The 25,902-nt window shown below is 44.3% G+C and overlaps 1 protein-coding gene and 2 long non-coding RNA genes across 5 annotated transcripts in view; all 3 read left to right on the top strand.

Moving 5' to 3' along the window:
- The window catches only part of LOC103877996, a 39,898-nt gene extending 39,027 nt beyond the window's left edge, over window positions 1-871 (top strand). The window contains exon 7 of the long non-coding RNA XR_004177309.1: window positions 837-871. This is a non-coding gene — a long non-coding RNA (uncharacterized LOC103877996). The remainder of the gene's footprint in view (window positions 1-836) is intronic.
- A 39-nt stretch (window positions 872-910) lies between these two features.
- On the top strand, window positions 911-5,890 carry LOC108582082. Of its 2 annotated transcripts, XR_004177303.1 has the most exons (4): window positions 911-1,079; window positions 2,355-2,962; window positions 5,196-5,546; window positions 5,879-5,890. XR_004177303.1 is itself a non-coding variant. In XM_021926737.2 (3 exons), the coding sequence occupies exons 2-3, from the start codon at window positions 2,413-2,415 to the stop codon at window positions 5,324-5,326; spliced, it is 681 nt and encodes a 226-aa protein (XP_021782429.1). In that variant the 5' UTR covers window positions 911-1,079; window positions 2,355-2,412; the 3' UTR covers window positions 5,327-5,860. The 2 variants fall into 2 exon arrangements, 1 of the variants encoding a protein (XP_021782429.1); XM_021926737.2 differs by lacking the exon at window positions 5,879-5,890 and having other exon boundaries at window positions 5,196-5,860.
- A 5-nt stretch (window positions 5,891-5,895) lies between these two features.
- LOC103877997 overlaps window positions 5,896-25,902 on the top strand; it is a 50,563-nt gene continuing 30,556 nt past the window's right edge. The window contains exon 1 of one of the 2 annotated variants that reach the window (XR_002517289.2): window positions 5,896-8,053. This is a non-coding gene — a long non-coding RNA (uncharacterized LOC103877997). Of the gene's footprint in view, window positions 8,054-22,433; window positions 25,020-25,902 lie in introns of those variants that run through there. The other variant, XR_002517288.2, reaches the window with a different exon arrangement.

Genomic DNA, 25,902 nt, shown 5'->3' with positions numbered 1-25,902 from the left:
ATTGAAAAGTCTTGAGTCCCAGAAAACCCTTATTCCTGGCCAAACTGGGACCATGGGTCACCCTATGACCCTCCCACCTTACCACAGCATCTTTATGTTATGAAGAATCGTATGTGAAGAAAGAATTAGATAACATGCTAGCTCTGAGAATTCTGAAGTAGATGAAGAGAAATGAGAAGGGTAAAAAAGTCAACTTCATTTCTTCATTTTCCATACAAATCAGATAGTGAACAAGCATGGTGCCTGGAGGGCTTGCTTCTCCTGCCTACTGTATTTTGTTGCTGCACTCCATTCCTCCTCAAATGTTTTCCCTTCTTCATAAGTATATCCCAATCTTCCCCGTCCAGGCCTAGCTGAAACCTTTCCCAACTGTTCTAGCTGAAAATGGCCTCCTCCACCCCCTACCCCGTGAAATGTGGGTGCTTGTTGTCTGTGTGCTCTTGTGGTACATGGCAACTCTTAGAGTTAGAAAGCCATAAAGAACTCGAAAGGAGTTCAGAAATTTATGTGTTCATGTATAGTTTCATTCATTCTTTCATTTGCTCATAACTAGTTCTTAGAAAATTTAAGATATTTGTAACTAATTTTCAAATGGTTTAGCAAAAATATTCAACTGAGAGAGATAAACACACAAACCCAGAGGGAAAGAGAGAACACAAACAGATCAAAACGTTAGCAATCAAGGGGAACGAAAGATGAGTTTTCATATTTTCAACTTTCCACAGGTTTAAAAATTTTCAAAATAAAAACTTGGGGAAAATATGATGAACTGACATGAGTTCATCCATAAATTATGTCATTATCCAGCATCTAAATTGGAATTCCTTCCCTTTCAGCTCATCCCTTCCCCACATCTCAGCATGATATATCAAGAGTTGCCTGGGGCCTCATGGCCCAATGGGGCCCAGGCCTCAAACAAATCTGCAGAGAAATCTTGCAGCCCTCTGCCTCCTGGGTACTGGAGATTCCAAGGTGAATCGGGTCCTGTCCTTGAGGAGCCCCTACATGTTAGGGAGGTGGTTGGATACATGAGCAGATACAACACATGGCAGAACGTGTTGGATGGAGGCTGAGCACCGGTGAGCAGTTGTTACTGGAGCAGGTACTGAGAGCGGTAGATACTGTGCTATGTGATAGAGGTACAAAGACCTTTAAGATGTTACAATCAGTGTAGGGTCAGCAGCAGATCTGAAAACACATGATTTTAATACCATATGGTAAGTGCTACAGAAAACATAAGCCTAAGATTCTCTGAGGATGCAGACAGGAATATTGAACAAAGCAGGGGACTGAGTCAGGGCCATGGGGACTGAGGATGTGGCATCCAAGGTCACTGGTTGGAGGTCCGGAAAAAAGATGATAAGGGCAATAGGCACAGTGAGGGATTGGCAGATTAGGGACAACTTTAGCAGAGGAAATCAGTGGGGCTTCGTGACTGATTATAAGCGCAGGGAAAATCATATGCCTTCTTGTTCTGTGTCTTCTGGGATGTCTCGTACAGTACGCTGCACATGGTAGGCGTTTAGCATATCTCTGTTGATTGAGTTAGTTGAGACATTAGGCAGAGTCTGAAAACCCCCCAGACCGAGAAATGGCATTTAAATTGTGTGTGCATCTGTGTGTGTGTGTGCAAGAATTATAAAATGCAACAAATTTTAGGAAATGCCGTAATGCTGTTGTGGACTCTTCTTGGAAAGTAGTTATGGCATGAAGAAAAGCGAGAGAGCCCAGTAGAAGAAATATTTCTCTTTATGTCTTTGTTGTGTTTCTTCACTATCTGTAAGTCCCATCCTTACTCATTTAGAACTGATTAAGAAGTAAAATAAAATTGAAATATGTAAGTGTCCTATCTCCCTATCCCTTCTATGTCAACGTATGCATGAGCTTGTGTACACACACACACACACAGATTTTTGTTGTTGTTGTTGAGATGGAGTGTCATTCTGTAGCCCAAGCTGGAGTGCAGTGGTGCCATCTCGGCTCACTGAAACCTCTGTCTCCCAGGCTCAAGCAGTTCTCGTGCCTCAGCCTCCCGAGTAGCTGGGACTACAGGCACACACCACAACACTTGCTAATTTTTTTGTGTTTTAGTAGAGACGGGGTTTTACCATGTTGCCCAGGGTGGTCTCGAACTCCTGAGCTCCGGTTATCTGCCCGCCTCGGACTCCCAAAGTGCTGAGATTACAGGTGTGAGCCACAGCACCCGGCCACACACATAGATTTATTGTTTATTTTTTCTTCTGTGCTGAGTTAGTATATTCCCTCGATAGTCAAAATATAAATGTATGTGGTTGGGAGTGGCGTGGACCTTTACACTTGGGCTTTAATAAACATGCTTTGATGTCGACCTCCAGGGCCACATTATCATTTGCCTGGATTTGAAGAGGAGACACAGGACATTGCTGGATTCAGATGAACAGCTCCAATCTCCAGTCTATCACCCGTCTCCTTGAATTGCTAGGACAGTGGGAAGAAGGAGCACAGAGAAAAGTTCCCCTTCTGCCTTTGCATCTGTACCAGAGACTTCCCAAAGCACTTCTCAATCTGTTCTCTCCTGTGTGTTCCTCTCGCACACCTGCCTGCCGGGTGCTGCTGCAGCATCAGCGGCTCCAGTGGCTGGTCTGCTGCAGATGGACCCGGCACAGCAGCTCCTGTTCCTCTGAGTTCCCGTGGCCAGAGGCAGGGAGAGAAAAGCCAAGGTTAGAGGTGGGGACAGAAGATTGGCTCTGGATCCTCCAACAGAAGTTGGGTGCTGCAAGGAGGGCAACTGCTTTTGTCTGGTTATCTTGGCTTCTACTTGGAGAAATGCAGAATTCTTCAGTTGTCAACACTGTTACTATAACATTTGCATCTTGGGATACTGTGGCTAGGACTCAGGTGCCATCTAGGAATCAAAGGAGGCCAAGTCCTCCCCTCTTTTCAGCCCCTGGGTCACTGGATGCTTTCCACTACACCCTTAGTCGTAAGTGCCATCAGTAACACACGTGGTGTGTTAATAGCTATTGAACGCTGCCAGTGTGGGGGCGCTAGGCTATGCACCCTGTATGTATCATGGTATTTCATTTAATTACACCAGCATTTTAAGGCAGGCATTGCTATCCTTGCTTTACAGTTGAGGAAATCCAGGTCCTCAAGGCCAGTAAGTAGTAGAGTCAGGATTTAATCCCAGGGTGGCCTGGCTGCGAAGCCCCTGCTGCACTGTCTCCCACCAGGTACAGAACACCACGTTAGCAGTGGGCCGAGCAGGGCAGCTCTTTGTATCACAGGCCTGTCTTCGGACCCTGTTAGGTCATAAATTGGTGGAGAGTACAGACCATGCCTTCTAATTGTTTTATGACACAGTCTCATTACCTGTGAAAAACAGAGCTAATCTTTCTGTTTATTCTCCAGTGAGTCAAACCAAATAATATCCATGTGAGCCTTTGAAACATGGGGAAGAAAGAGGGATTAGGGCCTCCGGCACGAAGAAGAGCCCATGTAGCTCCTCTGGAAGCCCACCCTCTGCCTTCTCAGTGCCCCATTAGAGCTCGCTCAGTTCTTCCGCAGATTCCTCCTGGTGTTCGGTGCCGGATAAACAGTCTCTCAAATTTCTTACATGTTATGAGGCATTGCAGATGACTCTGTATAATCAAATGTGCCATTCCACATCTCATTTGTAATTTCACAATTTAGCTCTCTGCGCCATTTAAGCACATATAGAGCCTCTAGAGAAATCCTTATTTTTTTTGCTAAAGCTTTTATATGTGAGTTTTGTGCTGATTTTGGTCTTTGCTGTATCTAATAAGATTCTCCCAAAGTTTTCTCACCACGAAAGGCTTTATAAAATTTAAGGAACCATGGAAATAAACCCCGGCCTATTACAAATCAAGTAGGCCAAGGAAGTATCAGGTAAGAGGCCCCAGATTAGAAGCTGAATGTTCATTTCCTCTTGTGTCTATTGTCCTATTCCCTCTGCTTTATTTTTTTCTCTGATCATGTTTAATAATTTTGGAGCAATTTGTAACCAGCTCCCCCCAAACATTTATTTATAACTTATAATTATCATCAGTAGTAGTAATGTTTATTTTTTCAGCATGGCTTAGAGTTTATAAAATGTCAATATTACTTCTGATGATTACCATAATAACTGTGGTGGGCAGGGATCAGATTTATCAATGGAGGCACCGAGTCTTGAGGATGTTAAAGACCTCACCCACCTTCATGTCCTGAGTAAGTATTAGACTCAGCATTTCGGAATCAAGTCTTGAGAATCTAGTTCAAGCAACATCATGCAACCTGTCCGCCTTGTTTATTAGCTTCTATAAAGCATTTTCAGGCAGACAGTATAAGGCGCCATGGAAAACTGGGCTGCATTTCATGGACTAGAAGGATTTACATGAGAAGTGTTCCCAGGCAGAAGGATGAGAGGCACAAAGAAAGGGTGAGAAACAATGGTCTGAAACAGCCAGCACATGGGCTCATTAACCTCTTCTAAACAATCGCTCATCTCTCCTAGCTCCCTGCTGACCAGAAATAAGTCAGAGGGGAATTTGTGTGGTAAACTTTCACCTACAGGGACTTGATCTCTGGAGAGAAAAAGACATCACCAGTGGACAGAGTTTGCTTTCTGTGCTGAGTCATGGGCGTAGTTCTTCTTTCTTGGAATAATTGGGAATCATACTCCTGGGGAAAATACCTGTGTCCCCAGCAGTGTTGCTTAAATGACATGAATGCCAAGGGCAATGTATCTCCTGTTAAAATGTCTAACTTCCTAATGGCCTTTTCCAACTCACTTAGCATTCATTTATCACATTCTCATGTTACCCACTCAGTAATAATAAAATAATAATAATAATAATAATAAATAATACTCTGGAGCAGAGTCAGGGAAAGTTGGGACATAGCCCTGCAGGTTAATAGTAAACCATTTAAAAGGAGGAGGAAAAGTACCCAAGCAGGGGTAGTGGCAGAAGCATTGTGTGAAGACCCCAAAGTAGTCAAAAACATGGCAGATTCTCAGCAATCTAGAAGATGCAAGTCCCAGGACTTACAAGTTGGTTGACCTGGCAGAGGATGAGGGAGGGACGAGTGCCAATGGCTCCCAGGGGTCTGGCAGAGCAGGTGCATGGGCCACTGAGTCATTTCACAAGGTGGCGGATGAAAAAGCGAGTTCTTTCTTTCCTTCTTGCTTTCCTTTCTTCTCTTTGTTCTTTCAGGCTTGCTGATCGGTGCAGCTGAGAACACGTCGAATTTGATGTGTCTGTGGATATCTGAGTCTGGAACATTGAAGACAGGTTTGGTCTGGAGATGTAGACTGCGGATATCTCAGCACACAGATGATCACTGAAACGATGGAGCGGATGATATCACCTGGAGAGAGTCTAGTGTGGGAAGATTCTTCCCTGAGGTGGTTGAAGGATGTACTTCTTACTCCAAAGGCTGAAACAGAGACAAGAGAACCTGAAGTTTCAGGGTTTTGTCACTGGGAAGGCAGTAGAGTGTGTCATATCCGAAGAGTGAAGCAAGGACAAACCAAAGAACAACTGGGAAGATCTGAGAGAGAAAGGGTGAGGGCAGTGGCTAGGAGAAGTGAGAGAAGGTTATGTGAGGAGCAAAAAAACTGGGAGGACTGAGTGGCTCTGGATATTGTCCTTAAAGAAGCTCCACACTCGAGAGGCCCTTTCACATGACGGCTGATGTGTGCTTGGAAGGTGGTCGTGGGCATTTGAAAGGGAGTACTGGGCTGGGCGCTATTATTCCTAACATTACCATGTGATCCTTGTGAGGCTAGCTTACATGGAAAAGACCTTCAGATTTGTGCTTTGTTGAGCACATTGTGTCCTGCCTTAGTTTCCCCAAGGTCCTCATTTTTTTTTTTTTTCTTTTTTTCAAGAGACAGGGTCTTACTTTGTTTGGCTGGCTTCAAACTCCTGACTTCAAGAGATCCTCCCACCCATCCCACCCAAAGTGCTGGGATTACAGGCATGTGCCACTGTGCCTAGCGGGTCATCAGTCTTTGGGATGCTGTTGACAAAGCCATTTGATGATATCAAAGAGAGAATGAAGCAGAAGGTTTTTTGGCCCCTCTGCTTGGGATGCCACTTGCAGACAGAACTCTCCACAGGTTTACCATCCAGTAAAGGATCACCTGTTTATAGCCTGTGTAATGTCAATGATGATTCTTGGAAACAATTCCATTCTCATATACATCTTGACGTTTCATGGCTGAGTCATTTGTCAGAGTGCTCTGGCTTCAAATATACCTTCAAGTCTCAAGACATGAACTTTTGAGGTGCAGGAATCAGCAATTCTAAAAGTCACAGGTCTTCCATCCAATGTCCTGGTTGCCTTCTAGATCCTGTTCTAACAAACGTATCTCCAAATCTCAGTTGCTTAACCCCATACAAGTTTATGTGCCGAGAACATCAAGATGAAGGTATGGTCCATGAACTAGCAGCATTGGCATTACCTGGGAGCTTGTTAGATAGAATTCAGAATCTCAGACCCGCCTCAGACCTACTGAATCAGAATTTCATTTTAACAAGATCTCCAAGTGGTGTGTAAGCACATTAAAATTTTGGAAGTGCTGCCCTAGATTACCAAAGTATCCTTGATGGTTCTCATAGCTGAGGGATAAAAGGAAATCAGACACAATAAAATAGAAATAGGAGAAAACAGAGGCAGTTCAACCTGCTGGCAAATCTTGAATTATGCCAAACTATGTAAAGTCTATGCCTGAAATCTCAGCATACGAGTGCCCAGGGCATGAGCTATTGGAACCAGCCTTGGCTCATGACCAGTGCATTGTTCAGTTAGATGGTCCTTCTCCTTCTATGCTTGATTACCTGGAGGACAGATTCCAGGGCAGGCTGATTTCCATTTCTTCAGCTTACCTCTTTGCCATTACTGCCTGGGTGTGCAGGTGGGAAGAAGAGGAACTAATTGAGTGCATTTGATTATAAATGGAAAATACAGCACAGCTTTTCCCCCATGTGGCACCCCAAAGAGCTAACATTAAGGGGGTGATTACTGGCCCTTTATTATTTTTCTTTTGGTAAATCTGGTTTTCTTGCACCCCCACACCTATGTTCAAGGTTAATTCTGTGTTATTTTCTCCCTGCAGGCCTGTGCTGAGTGCCACAGGGAACGGCATTTAGCAACATCAAGCAGGAGAGGCAGAGAAAGCAGCAATAACTCCACATATGACTTGGAAATTGGCTCAGTCTCATGGCAGGAGATGTGTGTTTTTATGGTGTTAAGTGTGAAGGAGTGAAAGCAGCCAGTGATCAGGAGCGCCAACGCAGCTCCTTCCCAGGAGCCTTCCCGGCTGCTTCCCCTTTGTGGGAGATGTGCTGGAAGGAGTACTAAGAGGAGAGGTACTTTGCTTTAGTAGGATGGCAGCTTTGGGAAAGAGACGTGAGAGTGAGTGTGCAGAGAGCTTGGGCTGAGTGCAAGAGATAAGTGGGATGCATCGTGTCTTAGAGGCAATCAAGCAAGAGAGGATGGGGTGGCAGACGCTTCAACTCTCTAGCCCCTCCTTCCAGGGCAGAGCCATTTTAGAGACCCACGCCTTTTCCCATCCATAGGCTGCTGAAGCCAGAAACAGCCCAGCACTTAAGAGGGGAGCAGACAATTACATCACCGGTCTGGGCAGTATCTTCTCAGCCTAAACCATTATTTCCTCCCTTCTTTTAACAAAGACTCCTAGTTTCCCCACCCAATATCCAGGCTCCATTTTCTTCCTAACTGAATGTTGACTTCTTCCCCCTGGGGAACAAGATATCAAGGAAAATGATGCACCTTGTTTGCCTCCCTTGCAAGTGGGCCTGGCTCATCCATCAGAGGTGAGCAGACGTCATCAGGTGGAACTTCCAGGCAAGTCCTTCAATGAAGCTGACTCAGCTGGGGGATGCTTTTTCTCTTTCTTCTTCTTTCTGCCTAATATGTGGACATCTGTTCGGATCTTGAGGCAAATTCGATGACAGAATCACATCCTAGAGAGGTAATAAAGCAGACATTTAGGAGGACACTGGTACCTGATGACTGCTATACCTGCCTACGACTGGATTTCAGTGTAAGAAGCCACTTGTTTGAATTTTCTGTGCATGCAGGGAATTCCATTCTCAGTGCTATATCTCTTGCCTATGCTGCCTATATTAGGTAGGGAAAGTAAATTTATCTGCTGTAACAAACAACTTCTAAATCTTAGTAGCTTAACCCAACAAAAGTTTGTTATTTATGTTGAGACAAATGCATACATAACTGGTTAGCCAGCAGCTTCCCTGGGACCCAGGGACACGTGGTCCTTCTGTCTGTGTCTCTACTGAACCGTATGCCCTTCACATCTTCTATGTGGCAGCAGCTGGAGAAAGTAAGCAGGACTAGCACATGAGTGGTTTTATGGGCCATGCTCTGATGAGGCATAGTCAGTGTTCACTGAGATTTCATTGACTGGAATTCAGTCACATGGCCACAGAGGGTGCTGGGAAGTGTAGTTTGGGTATATGCTCAGGAGAAAAAGGAAATTAATTTTAGTGAATACATCATAGTTTGCCAACCACACCTAGAAAAAAGGAAGAGGAAAGGAAAACAAAGGAAGGAAAAAGAAAGAGAGAGGAAGGAAAGAATGAAGGAAGAAGGAAAAAAGGAAAGAAAGAAGCAAAAAGAAAATAAAGAGAAAGAAAAGGAAAGAAAAAAAGAGAAAAGGCCAGCAAATGCTCAATTGTTCTCTAGAGGTAATTAAAACATGTTTTCTGAGGCCCAGAATACGTCAATTGGTAGAAGAATGGAATCGATGAATGTCATTGATTCCAAATGGATTTATGTGTTATCCAGCGTTCCCTTCCTTCAGAAGGGTCTTGTTCAGCACCTCCATGTACAGAACACTGTGGCTACAGTTCACTGGGGATGAGGGGAAGGCTCTCTATGAAAGCCAGTGTGGATTCACAGCCCCAGCAGAGGCTAGACTAGTGGAGCCTATTCTGTTCAGGAAGGCGAGTGGCCCAGGAGCTAGAGAGATCTTGGCCAGAATCTGGGTTCTTTGTTGTAACCAAACCTGAGGCTTACCCTGAGCAGGCAACTCCCCTTTTATGGGCTTTGTTTTCTCTATTTCCTGATTTGTAAAGTAGGAATAATAATAACTGCCCTATGTGTGTCCCTCTCTCGTTAGGAGTAAGTAATGTAATAAAGCTCTTGCCCCAGAGTAGAGGCTCAGTAATTGCCAACTGTTGTTCTCACCTACTTCGGCCTTCTCTTTAGTTGGCCTCTTGTTGCCTATGGAGCAAAACGTCACAGCCTGGTGAATGAGATGGTTCTCTCTCTGGCTCTACCTATATTTCCAGCCTCATCTCCTGCCACATTGTTCGTTTATAGTTCTGCTTCACACCTGAACTTCTACTGTTCCCTAGGCCTGCCAGGCCCTTCTGACCTGCCAGGCCAGTTCTGCAACCTGAGGCCTCTGTTCCTGTCGCTCCCTTTACTTCTAAAGTGGGGTCTCTCATTCTTAGCACTACTGCTGACATTTTGGCCCAGGTCATTGTTGAGGAACTGTTCTGCACATTCTAGGATGTTTAACAACATCTCTGACCTCTACCTACTAGAAGCCAGTAGCACTCTCCTGCCCATAGTCATGACAACCAAAAATGTCTCCAGACATTGCCACATGCCCCTGGGGGCACAATCACTGCCTGTTGAGGATCCCTGTTCTAATGTCTTGCACTTCCTTGTCTGGCAGGAGTACTAAGGAGAGAGATGCTTTGCTTTAGCAGGAGGGCAGCTTTGGGAAAGAGCCTACACATATTTGAATCCCTACCTATAATGTCAGTCCCCACTGTAAAACTTCCCCTGTCTTCTCCAAAAATAATCAAATATGAATCACCTTGTCCTCTGTGGCCTCATGGCTCTTCATTTGTTTTTTTTGTTTTGTTTAGCATTTACTTCTCTTGTTCTCATTTGTCTGTCCACTAGACTTGCTGCTATCTTGTTCATCTCTTTATCCTCAGCATCTAGCATAGTTTCCAGATGCTTTTTTTTAAATCACAAAGTAAATTAAAAAATATTTAAAGTTAAATGAATATATTAATGACTGCTGAGTAAATAAATGCCTTCTCAAAAGACAGATTGCTGTTTACAATTAATTTGAACAGTGGAGTTACTGTCTGATTAAAATGAAAGCTGAAAGTATGAGTGCTGCTGAGTGCTTGGGTGGGTTCAAGGAACCATAGAACTCAGGAGGTGTGCTTTGTCCGTAACATCTGGATTCCAGGAGGTGATGGAAAGAAGCTTGGGAAGTTAGAAAGGAGAGAGGGTTGGGATGACCATGTGGCTTGAAAAAGATCTGCTAGGAAATCTGGGGAAACTTCAACTGCTTTGGGGAAACAAAGCACAAGGGTATGAAATGGTGAAGCAGGTGACAGACAAGGTCCAAATGAACCACTTGGGGCAGGGCTAATAAGGGAGTTCAAAGAAGGGTGTCAGTCACCGCTAGAGAAGAAAGGGCTTCTGGTCAGAGGCCCCCCTCCCTCTTTGACCACATCTATTACCATGACAACACACTTCCCGCAAGGGCTCCAGTCCAGCCCAGCTGGCCTCCTTGCTGTTTCTCCACACCTGCTGTGCTCCCACCTCAGGGTCTTTATGCAAAGAGACCCTGGTCTCCTGCTTATCTTGCTCCCTCATTTTATTCAGATTTATGCTCAGATCTCAAGCCCTCTGACCTCTAGATCTACAATATTATCCCTCTCTACCCCTTACCCATATTTATTTTTACTCATAGCATTAAATATTTAACTGCCTGTGATCTACCTCCTAATTGAATGTGAGTTACATGAGGACAGAGATTTTTTTTTTTTTTTTTTTTTCCACTGCTGTATCTTTGATGCCTGAAGCAGTGCCTGGCGTACAGTAAGTGCTCCACAGGTATTTGCTGAATGAATAAATAGATGCATGATTGGAGGGAGTTTGGTTTCAGCTGGCCTTGAAAGAGCGGAAGAAGAGGTGGGTGTGGAGCCAGCCAGTGAGTGGGGATGGAGGAGGCTGCAGATTCAGGGCCCCTTCCAGTGGTGGCCCCTACTCATCCCCTCTTACAGTGTGCCAGGGAACCAGGATGCCTTCCTCAAAAGCTGGCAGGAAGAAGGGAGGGCAGAAGGATTCGCATTTGGCCTGCTTCTTCTGCTAAGGCAGACGTGTTAGAAAAGATAATTGCAAAATATCAAGTGCCATGGAAACACTTATTAATACCAGGGGCTGGTGCTTCGATGGAGCCGGAGGCTTGCTCTGGCTCCAATGAACAGCCAGCAGTTCTGAAGCTCATCCAAAGTACTTGGTTTCTTGGACCCAAAATCACAATGCTCAGTACACAGTGATTTAGTGCCTTCTGTCAGAGCTGCTCAGAGCATGTCACCAGCACTCACCCTGCCCACGTCCTCGGGAGGAGGTGGCACTGAGCAGCGGGTGCGCGGTCAGTTTGTTTGTGACTAATGTGTTTTTGGAAGCTTATACCCCCTCTTCAGCTACCCAGTTTTCCTTTTGCTTTGCGTGTCTCTGAGCTGTCCGTTTATTCTTTACAGCCAGGAATAATAACCTCTCTAACCTCCAGCATCAAAACCCTGCTCCCCAGCCAGTTGTTTTAGAGGCTCACAGCCTCAATGGGGTATGGAAGGAGGGTATGGGAGGCAACTATAGGGACTCTCTGTCTCTGTGTTGCCCACAGGAGGAATCTGAGTGGTAGCTTCCCTAATCCCATGACTCAGCTAGGGACAGAGGAAGGAGAAGGGAACAGGGAGACACACTGGGGGTTCAGTTTGCTCCTGGGTGGTGCTATGTGGGATCCATACACACTTACTCCATTTCTGGGTAGGCTGAGCTTCTCTGAGTGGAACAGCAGAGGGGCTGGCACGTGGGAGACAGAGATGGGTAGGTGATGCCATGGGATGCCAGAAATAGGAAACACTCAGGACAGCCGTGAGTCACACCAGCCTCTCACATTTTTCCCTAAGTGTGGGGAGGGGAGGCAAGTTCATGTAGACTGTGCACTCAGAAAGCAGAAATATCTAAATATCTTAGCCATTCCCCAAGGATGCTGGTTTCTCTTAAGGTAATCCCTGTGTTTTCTTGATTTGATGGTTCAGGAGTGAGCAAATCTGTTGTCTTGCATGAAAACATTTTAGAGTCCCATAATGGGTACATCTTTCCTCCTTCATAGCCATTCTTGTTTTCAAAAAATTTTCTTAATCACATCATATTTTCTCTAGCTGACTTTATTGTAAGAATGCAGTATATAACACATATAACATACAAAATGTGTGTATACCAGTGCTGTGGGCCAGTGCTGGCTGAGAGGTAGCACTGTTCTAATTCTTTTCTTCATCTTGGTTTTAATTTTAGAGGCCAAAGTCGTGTGCTTATGTTATTAGTAAGGCTTCTGGTCAGTAGTATCCTATTAGCAGTGAAGTGTTAGGAAAGTCAAGTTATAAGTGAATTGTTGACTGAGCAGGGAGTCAGTGCACCTAACTCCCATATTGTTCAAGGGCTATTGTGATTCTTTTTGTTTTTTCTTTCAGGATGCCCTCATGTTTATAATAACCAGAATTTGCCTGTTAAAACATTAGGCAGCTTTGGAGACAGAAGCATATGATGTGATTTGTCTTATACCTTGCCCCATTTATTTTTATTATTTTTTATTTTTAAAGATTTAGTGACTACAAGTGCAGTCTCCTTGCATGGATATATTGCATGGGCTTTTAGTGTAACCATCACCCAAATCATGTACATTTTACCCAATAGGTAATTTTTCATCCCTCACCTGCTTCCCACCTCAAATCCATTCTACGCATATGTGAACCATCTCTCCAGTCCACACAGGGGTGGGTAGCTGTGTGGCCACAAGGCTTGGCAGAAGAGCTCCAAAACTTCTCCTTGATTTGCTTTGGCTCCTGACTAGGTTGCATTACCTGCAGGGGCATTAGCTTCTGCCCTGTTCATATTTGTTGGGCATTCGGCCACGAGCAGAGGAGCTGGAGGCTGTTGCTCAGTGAACAGAGGAATCAGGTGCAGGGAGCCGAGACTCCTTGTTGGCTGGGACTGATTTAGGTGAGCAGCTGCTCTTACCAGGGGCCACTGGGCATGCTAGCCACGGGCCAGTGTTTGCTGGGAGGTGGCATTGTTATACTTCTTTTTATCATCTTAGTTTAAATTTTAGAGGCCAAAGGTGGGTGGTGGAGGGAGGAGAGACTGAAGACAATGAGGGTATGCCAAAAGCTTACTGGAGAGTGCATGGGAGGTGGATTATCTGCTTTGCCCAGTGCACTTCCCTATTCTGAGCCTGCCCCCATCTTCTTTATGCCAGGCCATCTCCTTCTGGCCTGAAGACAATTCCCCTGTCCCATCCTCCTCACCCTCCCTACCTGCTCCCAAACCCGTCTGCTGTTATGCCTTTTGATGACTTCTCCTTAGTTGCCACGAAGAAGTGCTCATATCAGCAAACAGATGGCGGCTGAGGCATGTAGCATAAAATATATTTATCAAGGCAAACAGCTGTAGCCCATTTCATTCGGCAGAATTCTATTAAAAGTTCTCCAGAGCTACAAGCCGCTCGGAGATGGCAACCTGAACGCAGCCCGGAGAGCGGCGGCTTTGTGCCACTTTCCTCCCCCTGCTCCTTTCTTTGCGAGGCCAAAGAGATGGCGGCCAGTCTCTTGTATTCTTCCTTGCAGGCTTCAATTAAAATGCCACAATTGCACTGGCAGCCTCGACTCTCCTGCCTCCTTGGGCTGCTGGGGGGCCCTTCCTAAGTGCTCCCGCTTTCCAGGCAGACAATAATGACTCCCAGCTGCACCATTACAATTACTGGGCACTGTCTGGGGCAAGTGGCTGCTCTCTGGGCTCCTGTCCTCTCCTGTCCTCGGTCAGAGTGAACAAAAGTTTACTCACTGGGGACCAGGAAATGCTCCCTGTCCCGTCTTCAGCTCTCATCACACTTTCTTGCTGTGCTTCCTGTGTTTGGGGGGATAGCCAGGAAACTGCCATGATTTCCCCCGTCACGGTTTGGAAGAACACTGATCTAAGAGTTGGGAGACTGGGATCTATTCCAGATTCAGCCATTAATTTGCTTTGAAATTGGGCAATCCTTCTCATTTGTCTGAGCTCTTTGTTTCCTCTTTGAGGGGTGCGACTAGATTAGAGGAGCACATTCAAGTATGTTTAGGAGCCAGACAAGTGTGAAACGTCCAGGTGTAGAACATGCCACAGTGCATAGTGTGTGCTTTTCTGAAAGGCAGGTGCTATTCTAAAAACAAGAGCTGTACCAATTTGTAGGAGCACGTTTGGTACATGGGACTCTAGTTTGAGACCCACCAAGACTAAATATTTGCTAACATTCCATTAAGATTCAATTTTTTTTTTTTTTTTTTTTTGAGATGGAGTCTCGCTCTGTCATCCAGGCTGGAGTGCAGTGGCACGAACTCTGCTCATTGCAACCTCCGCCTCCCAGGTTCAAGCAGTTCTCTGCTTCAGCCTCCAGAGTAGCTGGGATTACAGGCACCCACCATCACGCCTGGATAATTTTTGTATTTTTAATAGAGACGAGGTTTCACCATCTTCGCCAGGCTGGTCTTGAACTCCTGACCTTGTGATCTACCTGCCTCGGCCTCCCAAAGTGTTAGGATTACAGATGTGAGTCACCATGCCCGGCCAAGATCCAATATTCTGTAATAGCTACTAAGTTACACTTGGGAGAAAAACTGAACTCCAGAGAAGGCAAATGGATATGAATTGGTAGTCTATAGGAAATTACCACCTTTTGCATTTTTTTTAGAGGAGTAATGAAAGAGATGATTAGAGACCTTGGACATTCTACCCATCCTTGTGGGGAGTATCCATCACCTTGAGAAATCACCTTGGTTTCGTGGGACTGAAATAGGGGCTCTGGTACCAGACAGGGTTCAAAGCCTCACTTTGCTCCTCGACAGCTGTGCAGCCTCTCATAGGTCGTTGAGCTATGCCTCAGTTTTACCTCAGGCAGGTTATTTAACTGCACCCAAGTTACAGCTTAGTTTCACCAATTGTGAAATGGCAGTAAAAGTAGTACTTTTTTTTCACAGAGCTTATATGAGGATGAAATTGATGAATCTGAATAACTAATCCAGAATCATGCCTGTTGTAGAGTAAGTGCTCAATAAATGCTAATTGTTATTTATGGAGATGACCTTCCAGCTTTGTTGTGTTGGCACAAAATTGGACAAGTGTGCAATGAGTGGTTCTGTGGAGCTAATATTTACAAATCCCTGGCAACTGTGGTGAGGCTTATCTCATCTCTTCCACCAAACACATCATCGTATGGCTTCTGCTGGCAGCCAAGACTACTGCACACTGACAATTCCTCCCATAGATGATACACTTTTACATGCATCTTCTAATTAGATTCCTTGGAGGGAAAGAGGCAAGTAATGCCTTCCTCATTTGACAAAGGCAGAAGTACAAGTTCACAGAGGTTACGTAATTTGCTCAAAGTCACCCAGCCGGTGAGTATTAGAGTCAGGATCTGAGTCTATGACATCTAATTCTCTTGACAGTTGTCTTTCCATGTTATGGGACTACTTTTACACACATTAACTACTTGCTCATGATTGGGGTTAATTAACATGTTATAGCCAGAATAGCTCTGTTCTGTTGCAGGGTTCTCTAAACTTACGCAAAGCATCACTTTGGGTGCTTGTTTCGAACTCTGATTTCTGGGCCCCCATCCAAGCCTACTGAATCAGGCTTTCCAAAGGTAAGACTCAGTAATCTGCATGTTTACCAGGCTCCCCGGGTGATTTTCATGATCAGGAATGTCTAGGAAACCCTGGGCCAGAAAATTCTGCCCAGGAAACTCACCAATCAACTTTCACCTGGTCAGATATTAGAACAGCTATATAGAAACATCTAGTAAGGTCATGACAGGAAGTGGGAAAAGAGTGTGAGTAGCTCGAAGAACTAAAAGAACAAACAAAGCAAAGTCCATGGCTTGTTAATTTAATTTGCAACATTGGTATTGCATTCTTATTTACAAGCAAGGTGCCTTGTTAGGTCTTGCATGGTGAGTCAGGAGTATCATCTTGGAAAATAAGACACTTATCAGAGCCAAAGAGCATTTAGTGGTTGAAAACAACTAATGTGCTCACTTGCCTGCTCTACTTCCAAGGAAAGGTTCTGACACAAGGTGAGGTTGTTGTCTTGCAACGTCTATTAGATTGTGTTCAGTTGAACACTGCAATGAGCTTTAAGCTACTTTGTGGTCAATGAGTCTTTTGGGAATATCCGCAGAATACAGGACAATATGCCAAGAGCTGGGGGTACAGAGTAAAGGCTATGCCTAACCTCAAGAAGCCTTCTGTTCAGTAGGTGAGAAAATAATTGAAATATGTCATTGAAAGATGTAATTCAGGCAGTTATAATCTCATAATAATAACACTCCAGGTAATGGTTAGCCCCCTCTTCAGTTAATGGCTTATTGACATTTTGCAAGAGAGAGACAGAATCCTCTTTGAGTTCCACACTCAGTGTTCGCTTACCAGTAGTACTTTCCAGCTTCTGCCTTTTTGCTCCTGCTTTGTTTAGTTGGCATGCTATTCCTTCATTCGCTACTTTCACTCATGGAAACTCCACCAACATGTAAAGGCTTAAATTAAATCCTACCATAACAAAATGATTTTTCAGTACAACAGGACTTGCTCATCCCGAGGAACATCCAGTGGTTCCCCCGTCATGGTCCCATGTTCTACACTAGCTTGTTTTCTGTATTGTTTCCCTGTCACCTTGCCAGACTTTACACTTCTAGAAGCCTGGAGCTGGAATTACTGAAGTTTCACGAGCACATTTTAGCATCGAATCCCACTCACAGCAGGTGTTAGATGATCACATAGTTTGTCCGTAGCCTATTTGTGGATGACACAGCTATGACAAGCCCAAACCTCTGATCCTTGAAGCTGGTCTGTGTGAGCTGGACATTTTTGATTGCACCAAATGGAAATCAAATTCAAATCATTTCAAGTAATAACAGGGATTTCATGGGTCACATAACTGCAAAATCTGTGGGGGTAGTTTTGCTAGCTTTAGGCACAGGTAGATCAGAGTTTATAAAAGTTGTGAGGAGTCTATTTATCTCCATTTGTTAGCTCTGCTTTTGTTGAGGTTGATTTGGTTCTTGTGTAGACTCTTTACATGTGGGGACAGAGATGGTTCCCAGCATTGCTGGGCTTATGTTCCACCTGATTAATAATCTCAGAGGAAAGAGAGCCTCTGTCCTATTCTCGACAAAATTCCAAGGCCCACCCTTCACTGTGACCTGATTAGCTGCTTCCTTACACAAAGGTGAGGGCTCATTAGACTCCACTGGAACTGCAAGAATGCAGAGTGGGGAGAGGTGTACACTCTTTTTTTTTTTTTTTTTTGAGACAGTCTCACTATGTCACCCAGGCTGGAGTGCAGTGGCACAATCTCAGTTCATTGCAACCTCCACCTCCCGGGTTTAAGCGATTCTCCTGACTCAGCCTCCTGAGTAGCTGGGATTACAGGTGTGTGTCACCACACCCAGCTAATTTTGTATTTTTAATAGAGACGGGGTTTCACCTTGTTGTTCAGGCTGGTCTTGAACTCCTGACCTCGTGATCCGCCCACCTCGGCCTCCCAAAGTGCTGGAATTACAGGCGTGAGCCACCGAGCCCTGCCGAAGTGTACACTCTTAAACAGAAATGAGGGGGATGGAGGCTGAGCAGGCAAGAGCAACAGATATCTCACCCAGGGTTATTTAGCTTTTCATGGGAAAATATTCCACAAACTACTTTCTTTAACACTGACATCACTTCTGATGCTAAGCAGGCATTGTAAAAAATGCACACATTAATCATAAGATGAACCAATCCTGCAGCATGTAAAAAGCTCAGGGCACCTTGTCTTCTCTATGGAATGTCACAACCCATGCAAACTTATCCTAAAGAAGTAATCTCAGATGCATACCAAGAGTCAAGGCTGTTAAATGCAGCAATATTTAAATATAGATAGCAATAAAATATTGGAAATAACATAAATATCCCAAATAGAGAAATGGTTAAATACCTTATAGTTTTTTGCTATTAAAAGTGCTGTTCCTAAAATGTACTTGGTATAGAAAAATGTTCAGGAAATTATGATACAATGTTCCACAAAAATGCCAAGATGCAAAAGTATTTATATTTGACGATCCCAGATTTGTGTGAATATACACAGTTTCACTAAAGGCTGGAAGGAAATACTCTTTGGTGTTAAGAGTTCTCTGAATGGTAAAATTGCCAGTGAATTTTTTCTTCCTTTCCACTTTTCCACAAAAATTTGTTCTTCCCAAATTTTTGCACAAGAACGGTATCATTTCATGATTGAAAAAACACACTCAATATTTTTAAATACATACTTCAGTGTCAGTGCAACGGAAAACACATCCCATTGGATTTACGGTGATTGCAAGTGGGAGGACCCATTCTTTCTGGGGCAGAGGCCAGAATACACACAGAGAGGAGCTTTTTGGCTTGCACTGCCCCAGGCTAGGCAAGAGGGCATCACTGGCTTCTATTTCTCATGGGCCAGGGTTCCTGTTATTTCCATATGGGTGGTTTCTTCATTTGCTGCTCACTCAGGCTTCCGGGGAGATATCCACCCCCCTCCTTATTTACTAAGTGGGGGAGGCAGAGCAGGAGGAAGACGGAGAGAGAGAAGAGAGAGTGCCGCAATCTTTCCCCCCAAAGGACTGCAATAAAGGAGCATATGTATCAACTAAAAAAATTCCTTGGCAACAAAAGCTTTTTAATTGAACACAGTCTCTTCAGCCAACTTATGTAAATTCTATCCCAATTTTGGGCATCTATTTTGAGCACAGAGAGAAGCGGTATGAATCTTGCCCTAAAATTGTGCTCAACAGAAGGGGTGACGCCATATGGATGCCATATTATGGGAGCCTGTCACCTGCTAACCGAGATGAGAAATTACAGGTTATAATCCCCTTCCTGCTGTCTGTGGAGCCCAGGTGGGTGGGGAGCGCTTTGGGTATCAGGTACTGGGTGATCCCTTGATACTTGCCTGGGACCTTCCCACAGGTGTCTGAGAGGTCACAGGGTGAAGGGTAAGAGAAGCAGTGCCTCTAGATGGGGCGGCAGGGTCGGGGGCGGAAAGGGCTTGCTTCTGAACCCAAAGGAGCTGGATTTCCTTCTCCTCAGCCTAAATGGGAACCTGGCTGATCCTATAAAACTAACCAGCTGAGAGTTAGCGAGTGGCTCTTTGGGGACTAGACCAACCGTGAGGAATGGCCTCGCGTGGAAGTTGGGAACTGGGAGGAGGGTGATACACCTGTTGCATTGTACTATTAGTGGAAAGGATGGACAAAGAGATCCAGGGAGGACTGTGGGACCACTCTGAGTATTCTCCTCCATGGGGAGTTGTGAGCACCGCCCACATTTCCCTCTGTGTCTTAGGGACATGACGAGTTTTGGGATCTGCAGGAGGTTGGCTACAAGTCAGATAACAAAATGTGGGTAGTAGGAACTGCAAGTTGCCTGGTTTTTGTAAATGGCTTCTAATAAATCTGGAGATTTTCTCTGGAAATGCATTTATCATAGATAAAATGATTGTTTAATATGACGTGGGAAAAATCATGTGGACACGTGTTACATTTATTTGTCTATGCCTAACTTGTTTTCCCCCAAAGTCACTCCAAATCACAGGCTAAAATCCCAGGCCAATTCAATTTCAGGCGTTTATTCTTTCTCTTTCCTTGCTTCTTAAGTAGATTTAAAAGCTTTATTGGCTACCTGAGCACAGAGGTGGTTCCACCATTAACACCATGTGCTAACTTTGGATGGTCTGAATCGTAGGCTGCACAAAAATGGTGTATAATTGCCTTTCTGGAAAGCTCTTACAGGACTGCACCCTGTGTCCCCAGTGCCTGGTAGAGGACCTGGAACAGAATTGATAGTAAGAAATGTTATTAAATAAATGGATACATACACAATTTCCATTGGTCCTGCCCACTTTTGCTTGGAGAGATAAGGCATGCAAGAGACCAGTGGGGTTGTCAGTGAGAAGTATTGTATCCAAGAGTTAAAGCAATAGGATAGAAGTAAAAGAGTTCTTTGTCTAAGGTCAATTGAGAATATGATGGTTGTTTCACTAAGATTCCCTAGTTTTTTTCTCTGTAAAATGAGGATGATTGTCATATAGCAAGTGATTGATAACTCACTAGTTATAAAGACACAAATATGCCCACTGATCTTGCTGTTTTTCCTTTGCTTGACTGTTTTCCATGAACCAACTCACCTGGTCCATGGAAAATATTGTTCTTTCTCTCTTATTTCCTCTCTTCCGTTCTTCCTTTCTTCTTTCCTTTTACCATACATATTTATTTAACACTTATTATATTATAGGCACCATGACAGTCATTTGGGATAAAAAAGGGAAGGGGCCATGCCTGACTTCAAGGAATTTCTAAAGAAGGAAGCAAACAACCAAATCAATAGTTATACTAGACTAAGATGCACTTACATGGACATATGCAGGGTACAGTGGGAATGCAGAAGTGAGATAGCTAAGTCAGATTATGAACCCCTAAAAATAGTAAATGAGGTTCCGAGATGGCTTATAAGATTGCATGGATGTGTACGAGAGAGAGAGAGAGAGAGAAGTGGAAGAGAGTAATAATTTATACAATACATTATCTGTGAAAGATAACGGACTAGAGATGACATCTATGATGCTTCCACATTGTTTTGAGGAAAAACTGAAGAAATACACATGAGGCACTTATCATAATGCCTGGCTAATGAAAATTCCAAAAATAGTAGCAATTAGTGGTGGTCATAGTAATATTACTATTGTATCTTATACACATCAATGAACATTTAAGAATATCTATTATAGGTTAGGTACTGTATTAGGCCCTGAAGAAACATATGGTGTGGTAAAGAATGTGGATACACAAATAATTCATTAGCTTATAGAACATCATGTGTGAAAATAGAAATATGGAAAAGTAAATCAATAGTATAGAAAAGAGAATGCTTAAAATGGTTGGAATAGTCAGCTGGGCATGGTGGTTCACACCTGTAATCTCAGTACTTTGGGAGGCCTAGATGGGTGGATAACGAGTTCAAGAGATCAAAACCATCCTGGCCAAAATGGTGAAACCCCGTCTCTACTAAAAATACAAAAAAATTAGCTGGGCATGGTGTTGCGAGCCTGTAGTCCCAGCTACTCAGGAACCTGAGGCAGGAGAATGGCTTGAACCCAGGAGGCAGAGGTTGCAGTAAGCCAAGATTGTGCCATTGCCCTCCAGCCTGGGAAACAGAGCCAGAATCCATCTGAAAAAAAAAAGGTTGGAATAGTCTGAAAAGGGTTTTAAAGGATGAATAGGAGTTTGCTATATGGACAAGGAGCAGTAGAGAAGGGCATGGCAGGTGAAGGAATTAATCAATATGGCATATCCAGGGAATTGCCAGAGAAGATGGGCAGCAGCAGTAGTTGAGGATGAAAAGCCTGTCAACAATGGGATAACATTTTAAACAAATTACCCTGCAACAAGGAGCCACTAGATGCATATTTCTATTATCAAACTCATTCAACTGTATTGTAAGTTGTCTACATTTGTCTTCCCTTCAGGAATGTGAGCTACTTGAAGAAATGTTTATTATTTTTTTCATCCCCTAGTGCCTAGCATATACTATGTACTTGATATTTGTTGAATGCTGAATCAATTAAAATCAATTCCTAAGACGAATTCCAGACTTTCTTGAGGCGATGTATGGTTGGCATTTCAGAAGTCTGGCCACTCCTCCCAGGGGTATTCACTGGAGGGGGTTGAGTGACTATTCTCCATGTATTATGAAAAGGAGATGGTGAAATGTTTTAGCTGCAGTGGAGAGACTGATCTTTTAGCATCAAGCATCACCTAATAAGATTTTATGGGGTACCAAAAATGGGGTGACTGAGAGTGGCCATGGGATCATTTTCTCGATTTTTTTTAGGGACAAAGGACAATGTATTAGGGTTCTCTAGAGGGACAGAACTAACAGGATATACGTATAAATGAAAGAGAATTTGTTAAGAAAAATTGACTCACACGATCACAAGGTCAAGTCCCACAGTAGGGTGTCTGCAAACTGAGGAGCAAGAAAACCAGTATTGGTTTAGAAGCCAGTCCAAGCCCCAAAACCTCAAAAGTAGGGAAGCTGACAGTGCAGCCTTCAATCTCTGGCCAAACCCCTGAGAGCACTTGGCAAGCCACTGGTATAAGTCCATAAGTCCAAAAGCCAAAGAACTTGGAGTCTGATGTTCGACATCCAGCACAAGAGAAAGATGAAGGCTGGAAGACTCTGCAAGTCTGCCCCTTCCACCTTCTTCTGCTTGCTTTTTCTAGCCATGCTGGCAGCTGATTGGATGGTGCCCACCCACATTGAGGGTGGGTCTGTCTCTTCCAGTCCACTGACTCAAATGTTAATCTCCTCTGGCAACACCTAGAAACAATACTTTTCATCCTTCAATCCAATAAAGTTGACAATATTAACTCTCACAGACAATTTTGCTGAAAGGGTCATTTTGGGGATTAATTCTAACTGGAAAGACTCTGCTAGGAGACAAAATCTGGGGGACTTACAAAAATGGTTTTTCTGTAGATAAACATGAGGTTGAAAAAACGTGGGATAGGCTTTTAGTCTAGGGGACCAGCTTTGACGTCTGGTTGCCTTGGTAAGCTCAAAGGGAGGCTCAGAGGGTGCCTCCCTTCCCCTGCCTCTCAAGCAGCAGGTCACTTTGAGCTAACCTCTCAACTTGGGAAGTGGGAAATTGAATGACTGCTCTTCTCACTTCACAGGGCAGGTTTTTATCCTCTGGGGAAGCCTCTGTGAATGCCCACAGATTCTGTCCATAGAGTCTAAGCTCCTTGAGGGCTAGGAGGAAGCAGGCCGCCATTGTCCACTGTTATGTATTCAATGCCTGGTACATTTCCCAACACTTTGTAAGTGCTCCCTGCATACTTATTGCAGTGAATAAATAAAAATAACAACTAATACTTTTATACCACTTACTATGTACCAGACACTGTTGTAGGAGCTTTGCGGGTATTAATTTATTTAATCCCCACTACAAACCTATCCAGATGAATGGGACTAGTGTGAATAGAAGAAATGCTGATGATGTGATGGTAGACAGAGCAATCTGAGCATTGTCTGAGCCCAGCCACAATGATGGTGCCGGCAAACAGGGACCTTCTCTTCAGTAAATAAAGGGCAGCCTAGAGTAGATGTGAGATCTCAATGGTAGCTCCCTGACTCTAACAACAAGTAAGGAGGGTTATCTGATGACTCTCCATGATCTAGTCCAGACAGAAAAGTTTATGACAATGATATTCGCAGCTGCAGCAAAGTCAGTCCCTCTGTGAATGATCGCACTGATGATGCAGGTCTCAGGCTCCCTGTGCGTGAACACATAGGTGGTAAACATGCTGCTTTCCTTGAAAGTGAAGCTCTCTCTGAGCGGGGCTGTGGGGCTGAGTGCATGCGGGAGCCCCTGGGGAGGGCAGGTCCCCCTAGACAGTTAATGCAACCACAGCTGCTATCCCCGTGGAGAATGGTCTCTTAGTAGCAATTGCTGGGCCCACAGTCGAATCAATGTTGTGCAGTGTAGCTGATGGGAGGTGTTAGTTCTCTTAAGTCTTTCCTTTTCCAGGATAATCCCCTCACTGGACCTGAGGAGCAGAGAAGAGCTGGCCTCTGAGCAGGGTGCTGGGGAAAAGTGCAGGTTACATGTCCTGCACCTGCTTCTCCCTCCCCAGGAGACTGAGGAGCTTAGGGAGGCTTGAACCATCTGTATTTGACACGAATGTTTTCTCCCTAGCTGACCTCACCACTGTGACCTCACCTTGGTGGAGAGCAGCAACAAACTCATAGCTGCTGATAATTGAAACTCAAGGAGGGAAGCAGAAATGTGTGCTATTTGGTAGAATGGGCAATTCAAGACCAATTTGGTTTTGGGATGCATTAGCTGTCTTATTTCACATATGTAACACAGATGTTTAGAGATGGATGGGACCATAGAGGTGATTCATTCCAAAATCTTCATTTTGCAATGGGGAAAAGGAAGCGTCAGGAAAGAATTGATTAAATAATGCCGTTTTATTGGGTAGTAGCTGACTCCCAGTCCATTGCTTATTCCAGTAAACAAAATTGTTTCCCAGATATAAACAACTATGTCTACAGAAAACAAACAAATGTTTTCGGGAATCACTGCCACAGATAATCAAGGTGAAGAAAGATTTCTGAATTCTTCAGCCAGCAGGACCCAAAAGTCTAAGTTTTCCTGGAGAGGAGGTGCCTTTGCCTTGGGTTTGCCATTTCAGCAGAGATCAGCTAGTGAGTTGTATCTCCGGTCTGCAGAGCTTGTGAATGGCACAGAAAATGAGAAGGGTTTTGAAGTCAGCTGAGGCCAGGTTTGTATGCTAGTTCTGCCATTTTCCTATCTACTGTGCAACTCCAGGCAAGTCAGTTCACTTTTCTGAGCTCAGTCTCTTCTTTGGAAAAAGTCAATGACATATGCTATGTACCTGTTCCTTCTGTCTTGTCAACAATGGTCACGTACCAGGCACAAGATGCTCAGGTTTGCTGTCTCTATGTAATGTCTCACTACATCTTCAGTTTTTTAAATGAGGCAGCAGTTAATATTATAATGTCTATTTTACAGGAGAGGAAAGCCTGAGGTTTCAAGAACTCGAGGTTCAGTACTGGGTCTTAGAGGAGGACTTTGTTTTAGCTTTGATGCTCTCTGCTAGGCACGGAGACCCCTGAGCAGAATGACAAGACCTTCTGTTTGAGTAACTCATGTTCTGACCAGAGAGACAGACGTGTCAGCAAGAGGTCACAATACAGTGCGCTCAGATTCTTCAGGACTTGGAGCCCTTGTTCCAGAATGGAAGGCCAGGGAAGTCTTCCAGGAGTAGGTGGCGCCTCTGCCGACCTGAAGGGTGAGGAAAAAGTGTCCAGTTGCAGAAGGTGCGATACTGATAATATAGAGATAAGATAGCTTTTAAAGACCTAGATGTGTAGACTAGTTGGAAACAGATTGAGGACCTACAGGTAGTTGTGTGTGACTAGAGTAGGGTTGGGGTGTGTGTGTGAGGAGAATTAGAATTAGGCTGGAATCTGACCGCCAAGTGCCACACGTACCATGTGAGGGAGGGATCTTGACCCTAAAGCATTGGGAATCCGGGAAGAGTTTCAGTAGGGAGTGACATCATCAGATGCGAGTTTTGGCATGATCACTACCTATCTCACAAGATTTCTGGAGGAACAGTACAGTCTACTGTAAAACTATTTCAGATTGTGGCTGAGCAAGAAGCCAAAATAACATACAAGGCAGCTAATTAACAGCGTTTTCCAAACCTCCGACCTAGGTGTTTCTACCTCAGCTACCTTGCATTCCTTCCTGACCTCATCACAGACACTAAGCCCAGTCTGAGTGCTATTGTAGAAGTCCAAGGCTGGCAAGAAACAGAGCAGGAGAATGGGAAACCACAGGGTGGACGGTTGCATCTCTGCAGCTCCTCCCCTTCTGGCTTAGAGAAACCTGGGTGCACTGACTGGCAGGCAAGGGTATCCTGCTCCTGGGCTCTCATCCACCCTTCAGGGAACAGCCTGGTTGGCCTACTTGCTGCAGGAGCATCTGCATCTCTGCTTAATTGGATTCTCATCTTTTTAAAAATATATTTTTGTGCGGTTGCCTAGAGGCATTCAGATAATGGGTGCATTTTTAATAGACCCAATAAGTAAATAACTGTTATTTTCTCCTCAAGAAATCCAGGAGGGACTAGAGTTCTATTGCAGCTTTGAAAACAATCACACCAGAAATTGGACTAGGAGACATTCTTGCACAGAC

The sequence above is a fragment of the Papio anubis genome, chromosome 12 (genome assembly GCF_008728515.1).
Source record: "Papio anubis isolate 15944 chromosome 12, Panubis1.0, whole genome shotgun sequence".
In the NCBI taxonomy this organism is placed as follows: domain Eukaryota; kingdom Metazoa; phylum Chordata; class Mammalia; order Primates; family Cercopithecidae; genus Papio; species Papio anubis.
Note: the sequence above shows the minus strand (reverse complement) of the source record. Positions and strands in the feature narration are given on the sequence as shown.

Excerpts from the sequence above, each read along its gene's own strand:
- LOC108582082 (XM_021926737.2), top strand. The coding sequence starts at position 2,413 with ATGAACAGCTCCAATCTCCAGTCTATCACCCGTCTCCTTGAATTGCTA. Across the intron at positions 2,963-5,195 it reads TTTCCACTACACCCTTAGTC|GCTTGCTGATCGGTGCAGCT; the intron begins GTAAGTGCCATC and ends TTGTTCTTTCAG.